Source organism: Apaloderma vittatum, unplaced genomic scaffold, assembly GCF_000703405.1.
Source record: "Apaloderma vittatum isolate BGI_N311 unplaced genomic scaffold, ASM70340v1 scaffold29592, whole genome shotgun sequence".
NCBI lineage: Eukaryota > Metazoa > Chordata > Aves > Trogoniformes > Trogonidae > Apaloderma > Apaloderma vittatum.
In genome coordinates this window covers 2,421-17,956 of record NW_009705761.1, presented here as the reverse complement: position 1 = coordinate 17,956, position 15,536 = coordinate 2,421, and the positions used below count along the sequence as shown (strand labels likewise).

Sequence of the window (15,536 nt, the reverse complement as noted above, 5' to 3'; positions counted from 1 at the left end):
AATGAGACCTAATGGAACAGCCCAACCATGTGGACTTCTGTGAAGATGACAAAGAAAGCAGCGGCACTAAAGGACCAATTCACAGTTACTGGTATCTGGAGGACACCAAGAGAATATTTTTGTCTCAAGAGAAGTTTTTGTTTGATACAAGACTTGCAATTTCAATAAAATCCAAGACTTTTTGTGTACAATTGTAAATTTTTTTTTTGTTCCTTTTGAAAGAATGTTTTAATTTTTTTGCGGACTTCAGTAGACAATACTCGGTAAAGAACCTCTTTGAGTTAAGACTTGAAGGACTTCTCAAATACTCTTTGTGCCAAACGAAAGGTACAGATGTTTTCTGTGTGACTTATTACTGCAAGAAAATAAAAAAATATCTATATGTATGTAAGGCAATTTTAGATTTTTTTCTCTCAGGTTTAGAGCCATTAGCCCATTTTGGTGGTTTGTTTGTTTGTTTGTTTAGCCAGTCTGAGTTACTAATGAATGAGGTCCATCTGGGAGCAGTTGAAGTAGCAGGTAATAGATTGACTGAAATTAATCTGTGAAAGAACACGAATGCAAACATAATTTAGGTGGGCTTTGTTGTACAGCTTTATCAGTGTGGTTGGACAATTCTGACCCCACACTTGTTAAAATTAGTAGAGAATCTGTCACTAACTTTGCAGAGAATAAGATTACATTCCAGCATTTACTCCACAACTCCAGCTCGTGCATTAGGACCACAAGAATTTTGGGAAGTCTGAGTGTGTTTTGAAGTTAAAAGGTGACACACCTGTACCCTTAGAGAGCCTGGAGTTAATTAATTGCCAGCAGAGTGCTGATTTAGATAAATGAGGAGAAGGCATAGAGACGGAATCTATAAACTGGACAACTACAGTGAAGCATCGATGCTAAAACTTCCCTTTGAAGAGGTGGTTTGGATTTTTGTTTTTGTAATTAGACTGAGATACGATGTGGAAAGAAAAACTTAGAGACATAGGAATTCATACCACTGGGTTCAGCTCTAAATTTCTTTGTGTATTAAATTCAGTGAGCGAAGTGAGCTTTTTACATGTTTGCATTCCTTTGGTCTCCATGGGATTTCATAGAATTAACTGATTCTCAGTAGCTTTTGTAGATGGGGTGAAGAGTGGTAGATGTTATTATTTTTTTTAGGCCATATAAAAATTTTACAAATGAGCACCATTGTCATCTGAGTTCAATTTTCACTTACGCTTGACGTTACAAAAGTACCATAAAAGGGGTCTTTGTCTACTTAAATAAGGTCCAGTTGTAAAGTTCTTGCTTTACATAATCTTACTTTGGACAGCTTGTCTGCCTAAATTCAAACTTCAGCACCCTATTTTAAATTCTAAAGTATTGATTTATTTTTTTTTAAGCTTTATGCTGCCTAAATGAAGTAGGTTTTTATTTGAACCACAGAAGACCCCTTTATGTGTACTTTCATTGTATGGAGAGTCTGGGACAGCACCACGCTCTTCTCAGAGGTGATGTGCTTGCATGTCAGTTGTTTTAACGTTTGTTTAAAATAAGTGATTATTTGGATTGGAAGTCAAAATAATTTTGTCAGTAGTAAAATAACAGGAAGATGGAATTTTACTAATAATGCAATTGTAATGACTAAAATGGGTGGAGCACTCACAGGCGTTGCAGGTATTAATGTTTTTTCCAAGGAGCACTGCATAAATATTTTTAAAGCCGACTAGCTCCTTTAGGCCATGTACTTACGGTTGTTTTATTTTTTTAAAAACCTTTACTGTGTTGGAAACCAGCAGGGATATGAAACATTTGTTTCCTGTCAGGGAATTTGAAATGAAAAGTGTCAAGCATGGAATAAATAAATATGTAAATATTCAGTACTGGTTCTTCAAAGTTTAAAATATATGGCATGTCACACTAGTCATTTTCAAACTAGGAGGAAATAAAGGGTTAAATTGTTTAATGTATGGAAGCTCTGTAAATTTAGTTAAACTTGAAAAAGATGTGTATGTCTACCATGTTTTGGGTTTTTTTCCCTAAATTAATTGAGTTCTGTGACCCTTCAATCTTGGATAAATTCAACTTCAAATAATGCTGTTTAAAATTTGGAGTTACTTGGTTTGCTCTTTTAAACTGGATTCCATGGGTAAATAGCACTTTAAGCATTATATTTTGCTCCTGTATATGTTGCCCCCTCCCCAAATCTTCACATTTTGTTTCCTGACTGGAGCACCAGGACACTGGAAGTGGCTAATGCCAGTGTTGAAGTACTGTTTAGTGAATTGTTCGCTTACCTGATGAGCAGAACAGGCAGGAGGGAGTGAGGCAGAACAGTGCAACACAGTTCTCCCTCCTAAAGCCCTGCGGCTGAGTACGCAGCCTGTCTGGAAAGGAGAAAGTGTTAATGAAGGCTGCGCTTCCGGCTGGAATGTGCCAGGAGTTGCCTTGGTTCAGCAAATGTCCTGATTAATGGAGAAATACATAAGGGTGAGACAAGTTGCATCCGCTTTTTGTAATTTCCCAAATCTTTAGCAGCTCTGCAGTCTTTGTTATTCCATGCTGGCTGAAGGCCGATGGAGCCGGACGGGTGTGAGCAGCTCACCTGCATGCAGTGGTGCTGCTCTAGCGCTGGGACGTGCCAGCTTTCAGCCTTTTTCTCCCTGCTGAGAAACTCGTCAGATAAGAGAATAGGCTGTGTCCAGATTGTTCATGTTTGCTAAGTAAATGCATCCCTAGATTACAATTTCTGAACAACTCTCGTGTTTTCCTGGTTTTACATGTTAATATCCCACACGGGCTCTTGCAGTGGCTTTGTAAAGCTTGTATTAGGGACAGATCCCTTGAGCCGATGGACAGGGCCCACCTGCGCCGACAGGGGTTTGGACTAGATGGTCTCCAGGGGTCACTTCCAACCCCTAACCTTCTGCAATTCTGTGAATATTTTTTTTTCCTTCTTGCCAGTTTATTATCCTGCTGGAGCGTCATACTCTCATAATCTAGGCGTTTTCAACTTCTGCTAGCACTTCACTTTCAGAACAGCCTTGTTTATTGCTATGTATGCTCTCAATTTGGAAAAAAAAAAATCCAGCACGCTGACCCTGTAGTTTGTGACTCCCAGCAGTCACCATACCTCAATTTTGCTATTTTGTCTGTAAAGAGGGTACTTGAACTTCTGTAACAGAAAGAAGTGAACCAAACTGCATTAACAATGGCATAGACCCTTTATTAGTTCAACTTTTATACAAAGCGTACTTTGAAGTGATACAAATAGTGTTACTGCTTCTTTTACAGACTGGAGATTAAGATCTGTTAAGTGCTGTTTTATCTGTATCATGTATATAAAGGTAGAAAATGTAAATAGATTGGCAGTGAACCATAATGCTGGAAGACAGTTCAGTGTTTATTTGCTAATAGAAAGTTGCATAGAATTGTAGGTCTTTAGAAAGGCATCTGTCCGCGTGGGAAAATCTCCCTGACCTGTACTTGGTCCGACAAGCAGTACGGGGAGAAAGGCAAGGCTGGTACTGCTCCTTGGAAATACCATCCAGCACTTCTAAGTGAAATGGCGGTAGAAAAGCACCATGCCAGAACCACCCAAGAGGACAGCATGTGGAAAATGTAATTTGCAAGGGTACCCGTTTCTATAAATCTGTTTGACACCTGCATTCTAGTAATATGGTAAATTTCTTAAAAGCACTTAAGAGCATTTGAGATAAAAAGTACTTTTGGCCAGTCAAAATACTTCAGTGTGTTATTTTGCTTGACTATGTAATTCCATTCCCTTCTGTGCTGACAAGTAACTCATGTATATATGCATTACTAAATTATCTTTTATGAGACTGTTAATCTAGTATTAGAATCATATTAACTAAAAACTGCCACCTTAATTAGTAAGTCTAGCAAACTTCTTCCTTGCCATTCCCACTCCCGACTCAGATGCGTGGTTCTCAGTTCCACTGAGTTCCGCTTCTGATGAAACTCACCTAAACCTACTGGAAGTTCTACCCCCAAATGACTGTTCCTACTCCAAATAAAGGAATCCTGGCAGCAATGCTGCATACTGGCCAAGACGACTGACAATTTTTTGCTTTGGGAGGAGTGCAGAACAGGGAATGCAGCTTTGATACTGAAAGAAATGGAGGAAACACCACCTTGTCCTGCAGTTGACCTCTCAAGTGGAGAAGTGAGTTTAAAGGAACTAGTTTATATGTAACTGGACACTTGGGTCTTCAGAATAAACGTGTTTGTTTTTCTCAAAGACAAACTTACCACTTGCTTTAAAATTTCTTTCGATACATCCCTAGTGTTACTCTTTTTCACCAAATTAGCTCAAGTTAAGGCTTTGCTCAAATCCTTGTAACACCACAGTCTCAGAGACTTAACAGCTTGCTCTGTCACTCTTGGTTTTGTGAATCTCCCAGGTTTGATACTATCACGTTTCTTACCCACTTAGTTGTGGATGAAGATTTAATCTCCTTTTAATTCTGATGCTACGTTAATTGTAATGCCACAAGTCAGCAGTTGACAATGACAAGCTACTCGGTGGCACGGGCTGGTGCAGCTGTGTTATTGCTTTGGGTCAGAGGGAAGACAGCTGGACCGCAGTGATTCTTTTGGTGTGTCCTGCCACCTCCACAGTCTGTGTTCTCCCTTTTCTAGTTGCAAAGCGCTACCAGAAGCAGCTAAAAATACAACTGTTCGCACAGCCACTGGTCTCAGCGCAGTTCTGCTTTTGAGGAAATAGAACTGGTTACATTGGGATTTAGTATGTGAATATTAATACCAGTAATTCAGCGCTGGAGCCCTCCCGTAATGCACTTTTAACAATGTCACTCATATAATCCTAAGATACGATTGTGATTAGGGACATAGCATTTCCAAGTAAATGTCTTCACTTACACCAAGTCTACTATAAAATCTGGACTCTCAGTTCTTATAAAAAGCATTAACAGACTCCTTGACAGAAAGTAAAAAATGCCAGCTGCTATGAAGACCTGCATAATACATGAGACTGGAAAAGCTAAAAGTAGATACGATATCATAGAATGTGTTGGGCTGGAAGGGACCTTTAAAGGTCATCTAGACCAAGACCCCTGCAGTGAGCAGGGACACCTTTAACTTGATGAGGTTGCCCAGAGCCCCACCAAGGCTGACCTTGAATGTGCATCCAGGGATGGGGCCTCCACCACCTCTCTGGGCAACCTGTTCCCGTGTTTCACCACCCTCATAGTAAAGAACATAGAAATAGAGGTGCCCTTTGATCATTTTTGTGGCCCTCCTCTGGACCCACTCCAACAGCTCCACGTCCTTCTTGTGTTGAGGGCTCCAGAGCCCATTATCAACATAACAGGCTTTTTAATTTCAGGCTAGTTAATTGTAAGACAGGTAAAACAATCACCATGCTTCAGGCATATGCCACCCTGTGAATGGTCCATCAGCAGAGGAAAATCTTAAGTGCAGAACAGTTGTCAACACAGGGGAACAGGATTAAGCTTGAAGCAACTGGCAGGATCTGATGCTGTTAGCTACAACGTGCCCATTTAAAATCTGTCGGTGAGTGCCACTTCCCTGCTAAAGGAAATCCAAGAGGACGGGTCATGCCAGCAGCAGGTAGGCCCAAAGAATTGCCACATTTCAACACTAGAAATTCAGACCCCCCAGAGCTGGCAACCTGAAGCTACGTAGATTGCACAGCAGAAAGTTCCTTCCTTACCACCCAGGACACATTTTTCCATGCTGTTTTGTCTGTCACTTAGGGGACAGACAGCACACCAAATGTTATTAAATAAACCCTATTTCCTATACTAGAAGGAATCTAGTCATAAATAAGTGGGTGAAAATCCCCAAGCAAATGCAGAGATCCCATTACGGAAAAAGCACAGGGCTAACAACTTGCTTTTTTTTTTTCCTGTGGTCAGAACAGGAAAGATTGGGTGATCGTTACTGCCCTCCAACTTGGGAAAGATGATCCAGCTCATGAGAGTTCTCTAGGATTTTGAATTAATTTTCTTCTTTCACATTACGCAAAGTAGATAAAGTCACTTCACAGAACCACACAGTTACAGTACACGGCAAAGCACTGATTGAGTCTAATAGCATGAAATCTGGGGTTGCCAAGAAGCTTCAAAATTCTTCAAAATTCAAAATTAGTGTGAGTGCCAAAATAGTCACATAGATCACAAGACACTAACAGCTTGCTTATTTAGAACATAATAAAAGCATTTTTACTTTTTATGTACAGCTTTAATACGCACACTGACGTACGTGAATTGACCACTATAGGTTTAGTGTGAATGAAGGTCTTCCCAAATCATAGCTACGGTTTTGCTGTTTCAGATTGTTAAATACGGCTGCTTAAGAGATGTGCTATGTCAGAAGCTGGTGAGACTGTTCTAGTGACCTAAATACTGTCAATGAATGTAATTTCATCTAGAATGTAAGAACTGAAACCAAGGAAGCATTTGAATGTAACTTCCTACAAATGTTTTCCTTCAGGAAAAATAAAAAAAAAGCTTTTACAGAAGATTTATTTCTGTCAGTTTTTAAATGCACAAGACCTGAACTCGTGCACATCTGCTTCAGTGGTACTAAAGAAACAGCATTAGAATTTATTAATGCCTGAAATTAAGATAGCTCTGATCACAAGTCTTCGTAACATAGGGTACGTGCTAAAGAAGGTCGCTGCCTCTCTCTTTGGTTATGCCGTTCGCCGTAAAAGCATTGCTCTGAGCGACAGCAAGGCACGCACAGTTATTTGCCTTCTAAATGATAAAAGTAGCTTACTTAGATTGTTGCACCTGCACACATTTTTCCTGAAAGTTCAAAACGAATTTAGGACATTCAGTAAACAGAAGGCCCAGTTCTGCCCTATTTACTCCACTGAAGAGCCACAACAGACAGAATATGGCTTAGTTATACCACTGAAACCAGCATGGACAGGCTGTGTGAGAAGTTTAGAGAAAAGTCGTTGAACCCTACATATTTCTCATGCAGTCCCTGCAGATAAATGCTCATTTGATTCAGTATTATTTGTGGGTCTGTTGATAAAAAAAAAATAATAATCCTCTCTCTTACACAATTGCAAACTTGAGTACTTATAAAGACGTCCAAAGTCCAAGTGACTGTGCAAATATTCCTCTGGTGCGGATATTAATGTTCAAGTAGTCTTAAACCTGCCAAAAGAAAATTAAGGATACTCTCGGTATTTATATGTGCTTTAAAGATAGCGAGTACTGAATGGGCTGGTATTAAGCTTAAAGGACCCTGTAGAAATCGTTGAAACTTTCACATATAAAAGCTTCAGATTTTTAAATAAAATGCAGATCCCCTCCCGCAAACTCCAAGTTACTCACACGTCTATTTGAAAGGTTTAAGGTGACTCTATTATCCTGGGCTTTTGGTATTAGTCCCTCACATGTGTATCAGCCCGGGAAATCAGAGAAGCTCTAAAGCAAGAATCAACCACACCTGAGGCTGTTACATAGCAGGAGAATTACAGTTTAAAGTGCTTGCTTTCCACCTTTGAAGCAGACCTTCTACAGACCATAAATGAAGAAAATCTATTCATTTCTGACTTACTGATTCTATTACTGACTTTTCCCAAAATTATGTACAGCCCAAATGTCATTACTGATGATCGTATTTTCTTTTTGTTTCAAGTATAAGCGTAAACTAGACTTAAATGGACTATAATGGACCAGGAAGGAAACAACCTTTCAGTATCTTTGACTTTAAAAGGCTCTAGCTTTTTGGGCTTGAAAGACTCCTGTAAATGATGCACGAAGAGAAAGCAAATCAAGCCTCCTTCTCCCTTTTTTAAAAAAAAAAATCCAAAACATTAGCTAAAAATCATTAGCCAAGTACTTGTTTTAATGCCCAGTGAACCCTAAAACTCTCTCTTTTCTTTTTATGCCCCGAGAAGAAATGAAGTAGTAATCAAGATTTTAAAAGAAAACAAGTAAATCAGAAATGATACAAAGTTTACCAGTCATTCATAGAAAGTAGAAAAGTTTGCCGGATGGTCACCAAAATTAGAAGAGAATGGTTTTTTGAGCTTACTTCTGGTTAGATAACTGTAACTTCCCTAGGTTTTCGTTTAACACTCTCGAGTCGTGTCAGAGGGCGGAAATTTGTTGACTTCCTGCTGCCTTCGGCAGTGGTCAACCGACAGTCCTTCTGCAGCGCCCTCAGCAGCTCCATCAATTCCCGTTTTTCCAGCTCTGCTTGCTCCAGCTCTTGCCGGTGCTGTCTCTCTGCAGCCATCAGGGAGCGCACATCCGACATCATGCGAGACATCTGACTCTGAAACGCAAAGAGAAATTTACCGCAAGAAACAAACTCTTTCTGAGTGATGGTGCTAGGAAGCTGAACTGGCCAAGCACTTAGGGTGATGGATTGTAACGAATAAGTGACCCTGAAATAATTTTTTGGTAGTGGAACATGCATAAGCTGTTTGAGACACAATCCAGCATTCACCTTCTGAGATGGTCTTGTTTCAAAAATTCCAGTGCAGTTTACCTAAAAGTGTAAAAAGTTTCTTATAAAGTATAATAAGAAATGGTGAATTTACCCACTTGCTGCTTGGATTTTCTATTCCAAGACTCCAACCAAAAGAAGGTTTTGGTTATGTTCAGCTACTTTCTTCAAGGATTTAACATCAAATCCAGGAAAAAAAGTCAATTATAAAGCACAGCCATTGCTTTGGGCTTTGAAAACCATTATTCTGTAATACAGTAAGGCAAAGGGCTAAGATTGCCTTGCTTGTTATTTGATTGTTTACTGTGCAACTTTCCAACTGTTTGGCCATGGCCAAATCAGTGTCTGTGGCAGGGCTCGGTGTCAGCACTGCATTAAGCCACTTTGGATAGTACTAAAAAAAAAAAAAAAAAAGGAGCTGGATACTTAATTACATCCAATTTGTGAGGTATGCCCTGTGTTTTTAGACTGAAAAGGAGTTTCAGAACAGTTTGCTGACGTTACGTACGTGCAGAATGACATGGTCCTCCTAGAGGGGTACCGGGGTTAGCTCCAGAAGGACTTGAAGCAGACAACCCACAGGGATACAGCACGCAGCCGGCTTCTCAAGAGAGCTGGTGAGCCTGGCAAAGCCTGGTGCTACCACCTGTCTTCCTTCCCATACTTAACATAAAACTCTCACCTGTATGAGACTACTTTTACATAATAAGAGACTACTAGTGGGAAAAGCAAAACACTAGTCTGTTGGGAGAGGGGGTGAGAAAAAAAAGAAAAAAAAGGAAATTACCATATTTACCTTTAGTTCTTCAATTTCATTTTGCAGAATACTCTCTTTTTGGACCATGTGCCTTCTCTGTGAATCTAACCTTGACTCCATCTCATGTTTTGCCTCCTCCACTCTGCAGATCATTTCTGACCTAAAAAGTTTATTTCTCCTTGTTAAGTCTTGTAAGCAAGGGAAAAAAATAAATGATTTTTGAACTCCAGAAAGCCTTCATACAGCCAACCAGCCTGATATTATTCCCATTTTACTTTACAGGGCACTCCTCTAGAGGGTTGATAGTACTGTTTACTCAATTAAATACAACTAGCATTAAAAAATCGCATTGTGCCCAGGAGTGACCATGCACAGCCAACTGTGTCATATTGCTGAAGCAATTCTGTGAGTTCAAGAACGTGTATTTATGACTTTAAATTGTTTATTGTCTTTTACCTACAGCATATGCTTGCTTAGTATTACTGAACACCTGCAGTCAAGATAAAAAGTGTGAATACTATTGCTAAACATGCAAACTTGTCACTTTCATGCTGGAGGCTAAATCATGAAATCATAGAATGATCATATGTAGTGAACTGTTATAAACCTATTCAGTCACAAAGCCAAAAGCCACCTGTTACTATATTCACCTTTTGAGTTCAGAAACCAGGTAGCAGAATCCCTTGTGGTCAATGCGTTTAAACCAGCTTTGAGCCTGACTTCAAGAGCAAAGACTTAGCAAGTTGAAAGGTAGAAATGGGAAGCAGCATGGGAAAAAAGTAAAAAAAAAAAAAAAAGAGTCCAACTGGAATATCATGGAAAGGGAAAGCTACAGAAAGGGAACAACAGAGGATGCTGGTAAAAAGAATCGTATTCACCAACTGTTGTTAATTTGCCAGGATTTTAATAAAAATAGAAAAATTACATCCCCAGAGGTTTAATCTATCAGTCTATACCTGCCCAAATAATAAGAAATTTATATCTTCTAGATCCATAAAAATATAAATAAAATACAATTATTAAATAATGGGACTCTGGGTCTATAATGGGCCAGTGGAAAAATGAAATTGCCAACTTCAGTCCAGTTTTCTGAGGTATTTTGTCAATTTATATAAGCAGCTCACAATTTTGTTCAACTGCAAGCAATGGTATTTTAGGATTTTTAATAACTGACAAGAAAAATAACAGGAAAAGAATTAAACTAGTAAGACTTTACTATGCTGACACATAATAATACTCTGGCCCATTACCATCAAGTAACAAAGACTTTTTAACACACACCAGAATCCAGTGCTAGTATTTGAAGTGCTTTATGCAGGGATTTTAGGCCCAGACTAACACAAACATCAAAGAAACAGAAGATTTGTACCGAAGTAGTTCTAGCTCTGTTCTTAGCTCCGCTACACAATTATGCTGTGTGTCTTCCACACTGAGAATGGTGTAACCACAACCGTTGGGGCATTCACGGCTCCGGTATTCACACACCGCCAGGTGACCGTCTAAGTTACGTCGTTCAATCTGAACTGTACAACCTGAATGGGGAACAGTAAGGTAAGCCAGTCATTCACAACGAAAAAAGAGCATTTTTAATTCATTCCAACCAAAACCACTCGAGAGCAAGCAAGTTGGCAATATCCTGAGCTAAGCAACCGTCAATCTGTTAAATCAACAAAAAATGTGATTTCTTGACAATGTGCAATGGGGTAGTCATAACACATGTAACTAGCAATAAAACACTCTTAAAAAGTCTTATTAAGATATTTATCCGCTAACTGAAAATACTGAAAAACTGAAAGTAGGTATTTTCTGTGAAATTTTCTACTGCTGGTCTGGCATTAAAGCAACTTCAGAAATGACAATGCTGATGCCTGTGCTTCCACCACTGACTGCAGTGACTGGAATTGAAGAGCAATGCACTTGTATTAAAAAAAAAAAAAAGCTATCTTATTTAGGTAAAAAGGTCCAAAGACAAGTAGTAAGAGAGATGTGGGTGAGATGGAATGTAATGTTGTTTTCCTGACAATTGGTTGGTCTCATGTATAACATGCTACACCACATAAGCAGGAATATTTAATTATGAACATTTAATAACTGATGCACAAACAGAAGAATTTCCAGAGCAATTCTAGGATATAAAATTTTACCAATTTGTAGTGATTAGAAGTAAAATGTATAGAACCAAAAATGAACACTATGTAAACTCCTGCTACATTTAACATTCTGAACTTGAAGTCTGTAGTTTTAACATTTAATCTGTAATACACACTTGCATTGAACCTGAAGATAAAATTCATGTAAGAAAATGGAACCAATGGAGGAATGAAACTTGACAACAAACCTTAACAGAAAATTACAAAAGACAGCCCTCTAGAAGAGCTTTACTAACAAATATAATGATATTTGAGGTACTTCAAATACAGCCCAATGTACTGGAGAAAGAGTTTCAGAGATGTAAGAGCCCTTATATCCTGAAGGCCAGGCATCAGAGATAAGGTGTGGGAACTCTACAAACACTACTGCTGCCACAGAAAGTAAAACAGGGGAATCTCGAGCATCTGCAGGAGTCACTGCTGAGAGAAACTAACACTTCCAGTGGAGCAATTCTAGCACCTTAATCTTGTTATAACTAATTACAGTGCCAGACTTCACTATGCCCTTGGCATCATTAATTAGATATTACATTTGTCTAAGAACATGTGACATTTTGAATAAAATTGATTGGAAAATTTTAATGGCATGTTTCTTCTAAGCAGTATGTTTCTTCCTCAGGAGGTATGGGTGTGTTTTAAATAAAAACTTTAATGTGAACACAACAATTCTAACCAGAATTTAGCTTAAACCAATTCTTATTTCCAAGATATGTTTTTGTTAAAACCACAAGACAGAGCATGTGGCTCTACATGCACCAGGCAACCAGCTGTTTTATAAATAAATTTCAACTGCTAAGTGTTGGGTAGGTGCTATTACACTGATTCAACATCAAAGCAAGCAGTCAAAACTGAAAGACAAACTCATAACTTGTTGGAAAGCAAAACAAGCACGCTACTACATTTTCATATATTTGAAGTCCATCATACCTGTTCATTTTAGTTGGTTCTTGGAAGCCCTTGCTTAGGGCTTGGAAGCCCTTCCAATGAATCTACTGATTGCCATAAATCAGTAAGGTGTTTTGTTCAAAACCACTACTGTCAAAAGTAGATCGTGCCAGAGTTTTCAATTGGTGATTGGAAATAACAGCTATTGTTGCATTCTGTTGCCAGAAAGATAACAAACACACATTTTCTGCATATGAAGGATTCAGCTTCTTCAAATGATACTCACCGGCATTGGAACAAGGTATCTGACTGTATTCACACTCCCTTTCGTGCCTGTCTATAGACTCCAGAGAACAAACCATTTCACAGCCATACTCTCGATTTTTGCAATGTAGCTGAAGACGGTTTAAATCATTTTTCATATATCTACACGCAAAAAAAAATAATTTGTTAAACTTGGGAACATTATTGAAAAATTTGTATTTTCAGCTTTTAGGAAGATGAAGTAAGATTCTAACCTCTGTTAGGAAAAGCTGTGAATAATCAGTTAATTATTATTATTTTTAAAAATTCAAGTGACTACATTGGAAAAGAACAGACTTAAAACAGACAATGTTAACAGTAAATTCAGTCTCCAAAAATAAATATGCAAATGAAATCTTTATTTTTTAATACATTTTTAATTGTAACCTTTCACTAGCTCAGCAGACATCACCGATAACAAACAATAGGGCTACATGATTTGTGTTTTAAAACATGACAAACCAACCTGACTACAGTGAGTACAGACAAAACAATCTATAAATTAAGCTCTAGGGTTCTGTCTATACTATACTTCAACTCTCCAGACAGTAAAATCTCATTAGTGAGAAGAATACTGGGAGTACTAAAGTGGTTAATTTGACATTAGTGGCTGAAGGTTTGAAACACAACATCACTGTTAATCTGAGCAGGATTAGACAGCAAAGGGGTTAAACAGCAAGCAGTGCCTACTGATGAAACTCTGGTGCTGGCAACAGCAAGACTGAATAGAACAGAATTAAAACAGTTCAGTTGGAAAGGACTTTCTAAAAAAGCATGGGAAAGTTTTGGTGCTGTAGAAGACATTCAGTATAATATCCAGACAGATACCTAGAATCAGCATTCAAGATATAAAAAGGTGGAGAATAAACTAAGTGTTCTTTTGAAAATCAAAATCGAAAAATTTTGAAATCTCAATACCTTGAAAGTTAGTTATAATAAACAGAAAATGCTAATGCTTTTGTGCAAGTCATCAGATTTTGCCGTAGGCCTACTGGATAAATACTGAGTGACAGTAAATGACAAGAGACGAAGCTAAACTGAGAAATCCTAAATTCTTGTAGTTTCAACACACAGCAACATCACTGCATACCTGTAGAGAGGTCGTAGCAGAGACACGTCGATCATTTGTCTGTCTTCTGGGCAGTTATTGTGATGAACGAGCCACCCATGTATACAAGCAGTACAGAAAGCGTGTTCACAAGGAGCCTGTAATGGATCTTCTAACACATCCCGGCAGATGGAGCACAACAGCCCTTCGTTAACGTAGCCAACGAAACGGTCGATGTCATAACCCATGCTCTCCACCAGCTTTGAACCTATTGAAGCAACACTGAGAAATAAAGCAGTTTTTGTCCTGAAGCTGTAGGGCTAGATCCACAAAAAGGCCTGGAAGCAATTCTAGAAGTATGCAGAACTTTATGTGAATAAAGGACTTTGCAGGTGCAAGTGCAAACATGTGCTTCAGAGACTTAAAGATTTAAGTGACAATTTGAAGACTGTACGACTGGATGTCAGGATCTTGATTTTATGTCAAGATTCTCTAAATTCCGAAAGCAAAAACTTTAGCAGACAGCTGATCTGTGCTTATTCTAAACACTGTGACTGAACATAGTTCTAGCACTGACTGTGAAACATATAGTTTCTAATTACTTGAATTCTAGCTGAAGCAGAAACATCACAGAAGTTCAAATGCAAATGTTTGCTTTCCATTTTCATGTCTTTCACATAATGCCTTACAAACTTATAAAACAGTGTCCTCACAGACAATAACTGCGGCACTTTCAGCTAGCAGGCTTTGTATTTATGAGCTGCACATCGCTTAATATATTGCTATCATACTGTAAAAAAAAAAAAAATAATAAAAAGGCTAAGATTCTCCACTCATTGTAGATTTCCATTCCAGAGGGAATAGCACAAAATCTCCACATGCCTTGAGAAATACTTAATATTCAGAAAGAAAAAGAAGTCAAACCTGCAGCTAACTCTGAAATCATGAGGGGCTACTGTCTTCTCCTACATGGCCTATTTTATAAAACTGAGGAGGCTTTAAATGGATTTGAAAGCTTTGTGAAGGACTAACAGGCAACCTGCCTTCATCAAAATCCTATAATAAAAATCCTAGTAGAATTTGGTAACATTCCACAGAAGTCACTTAAAAGAATACGTTTTAGGCTTTGCATTCCTCCTTAACAACAAAACTACTTTTGTAATCCCCCGTGAGACTCGGGAAAGTGGTTTTCTTTAGTTATGAGGTTTTCTAAATAAAACAGAAAACTTATATATCCTACCTTTTTAGATTTTACTACATATATACATAGTCTGTCCAAATACTTTAGAAAGTTTTCTGATCAGTAAGACATGCGGTACTTCCTTCCTTCAGTTTCTCTTCACTGCTTTATTATGCCTGTGAGAAAAATGAGAAAGAAAAAGGCTCATCTGAGTTTCCTAAGTCAGAGTCCTGTGTCTAATCAGCCAGCTGCTGACTAGATGCTGTCCTAGCAGCCCATTAAAACAAAGATTTCCAAGGCAAACCACTGTAAAACCTACAATCCACCACAACATCTGACTAGACTTGGGGAAGAAAAAGCCTCAGCAACCTCAGTTATTACTGACACAGATACTTATCACAAACCTGAACACCCTGCTGTAATTTAAGTTTGAAGCCTTACAGTTTTGCTCATAAAACTGAAGACAACAGAACTTAATATTACTGAAAAGTAGCAACTGAAATCTGGTACAACTATATTCCTTAAAAAGATGAAAGTTTCTTATCTAATCTGGTTTTATCTGGGCATGATAGTTCAGTTCTAAAAATAAACAAAACTATCACAGTCAAGTTCATTGTATTGACAAATAACATTCCTCTGATGCATAGCGTAACTAAGGTTGCTCACTTAAAAAATTTAAAAAGAAAAGTCACTACTCAGATCCCTTAAGTTAATACCTAGCAATTGCAATATGACATTCAAAGAGAATCTCAATCT

The 15,536-nt window shown here is 38.3% G+C and overlaps 1 protein-coding gene across 1 annotated transcript; it reads right to left on the bottom strand.

The window, feature by feature from the left end:
• Positions 1-8,046: 8,046 nt before the first annotated feature.
• Positions 8,047-14,872, bottom strand: LOC104269213 (RING finger protein 151-like). Its single transcript, XM_009865561.1, has 6 exons — positions 14,841-14,872; positions 13,643-13,868; positions 12,536-12,675; positions 10,584-10,746; positions 9,254-9,374; positions 8,047-8,283 (listed from the first exon to the last, which is right to left on the bottom strand). The coding sequence occupies exons 2-6, from the start codon at positions 13,846-13,848 to the stop codon at positions 8,047-8,049; spliced, it is 867 nt and encodes a 288-aa protein (XP_009863863.1). The 5' UTR covers positions 13,849-13,868; positions 14,841-14,872.
• Between the last annotated feature and the right edge of the window lie 664 nt (positions 14,873-15,536).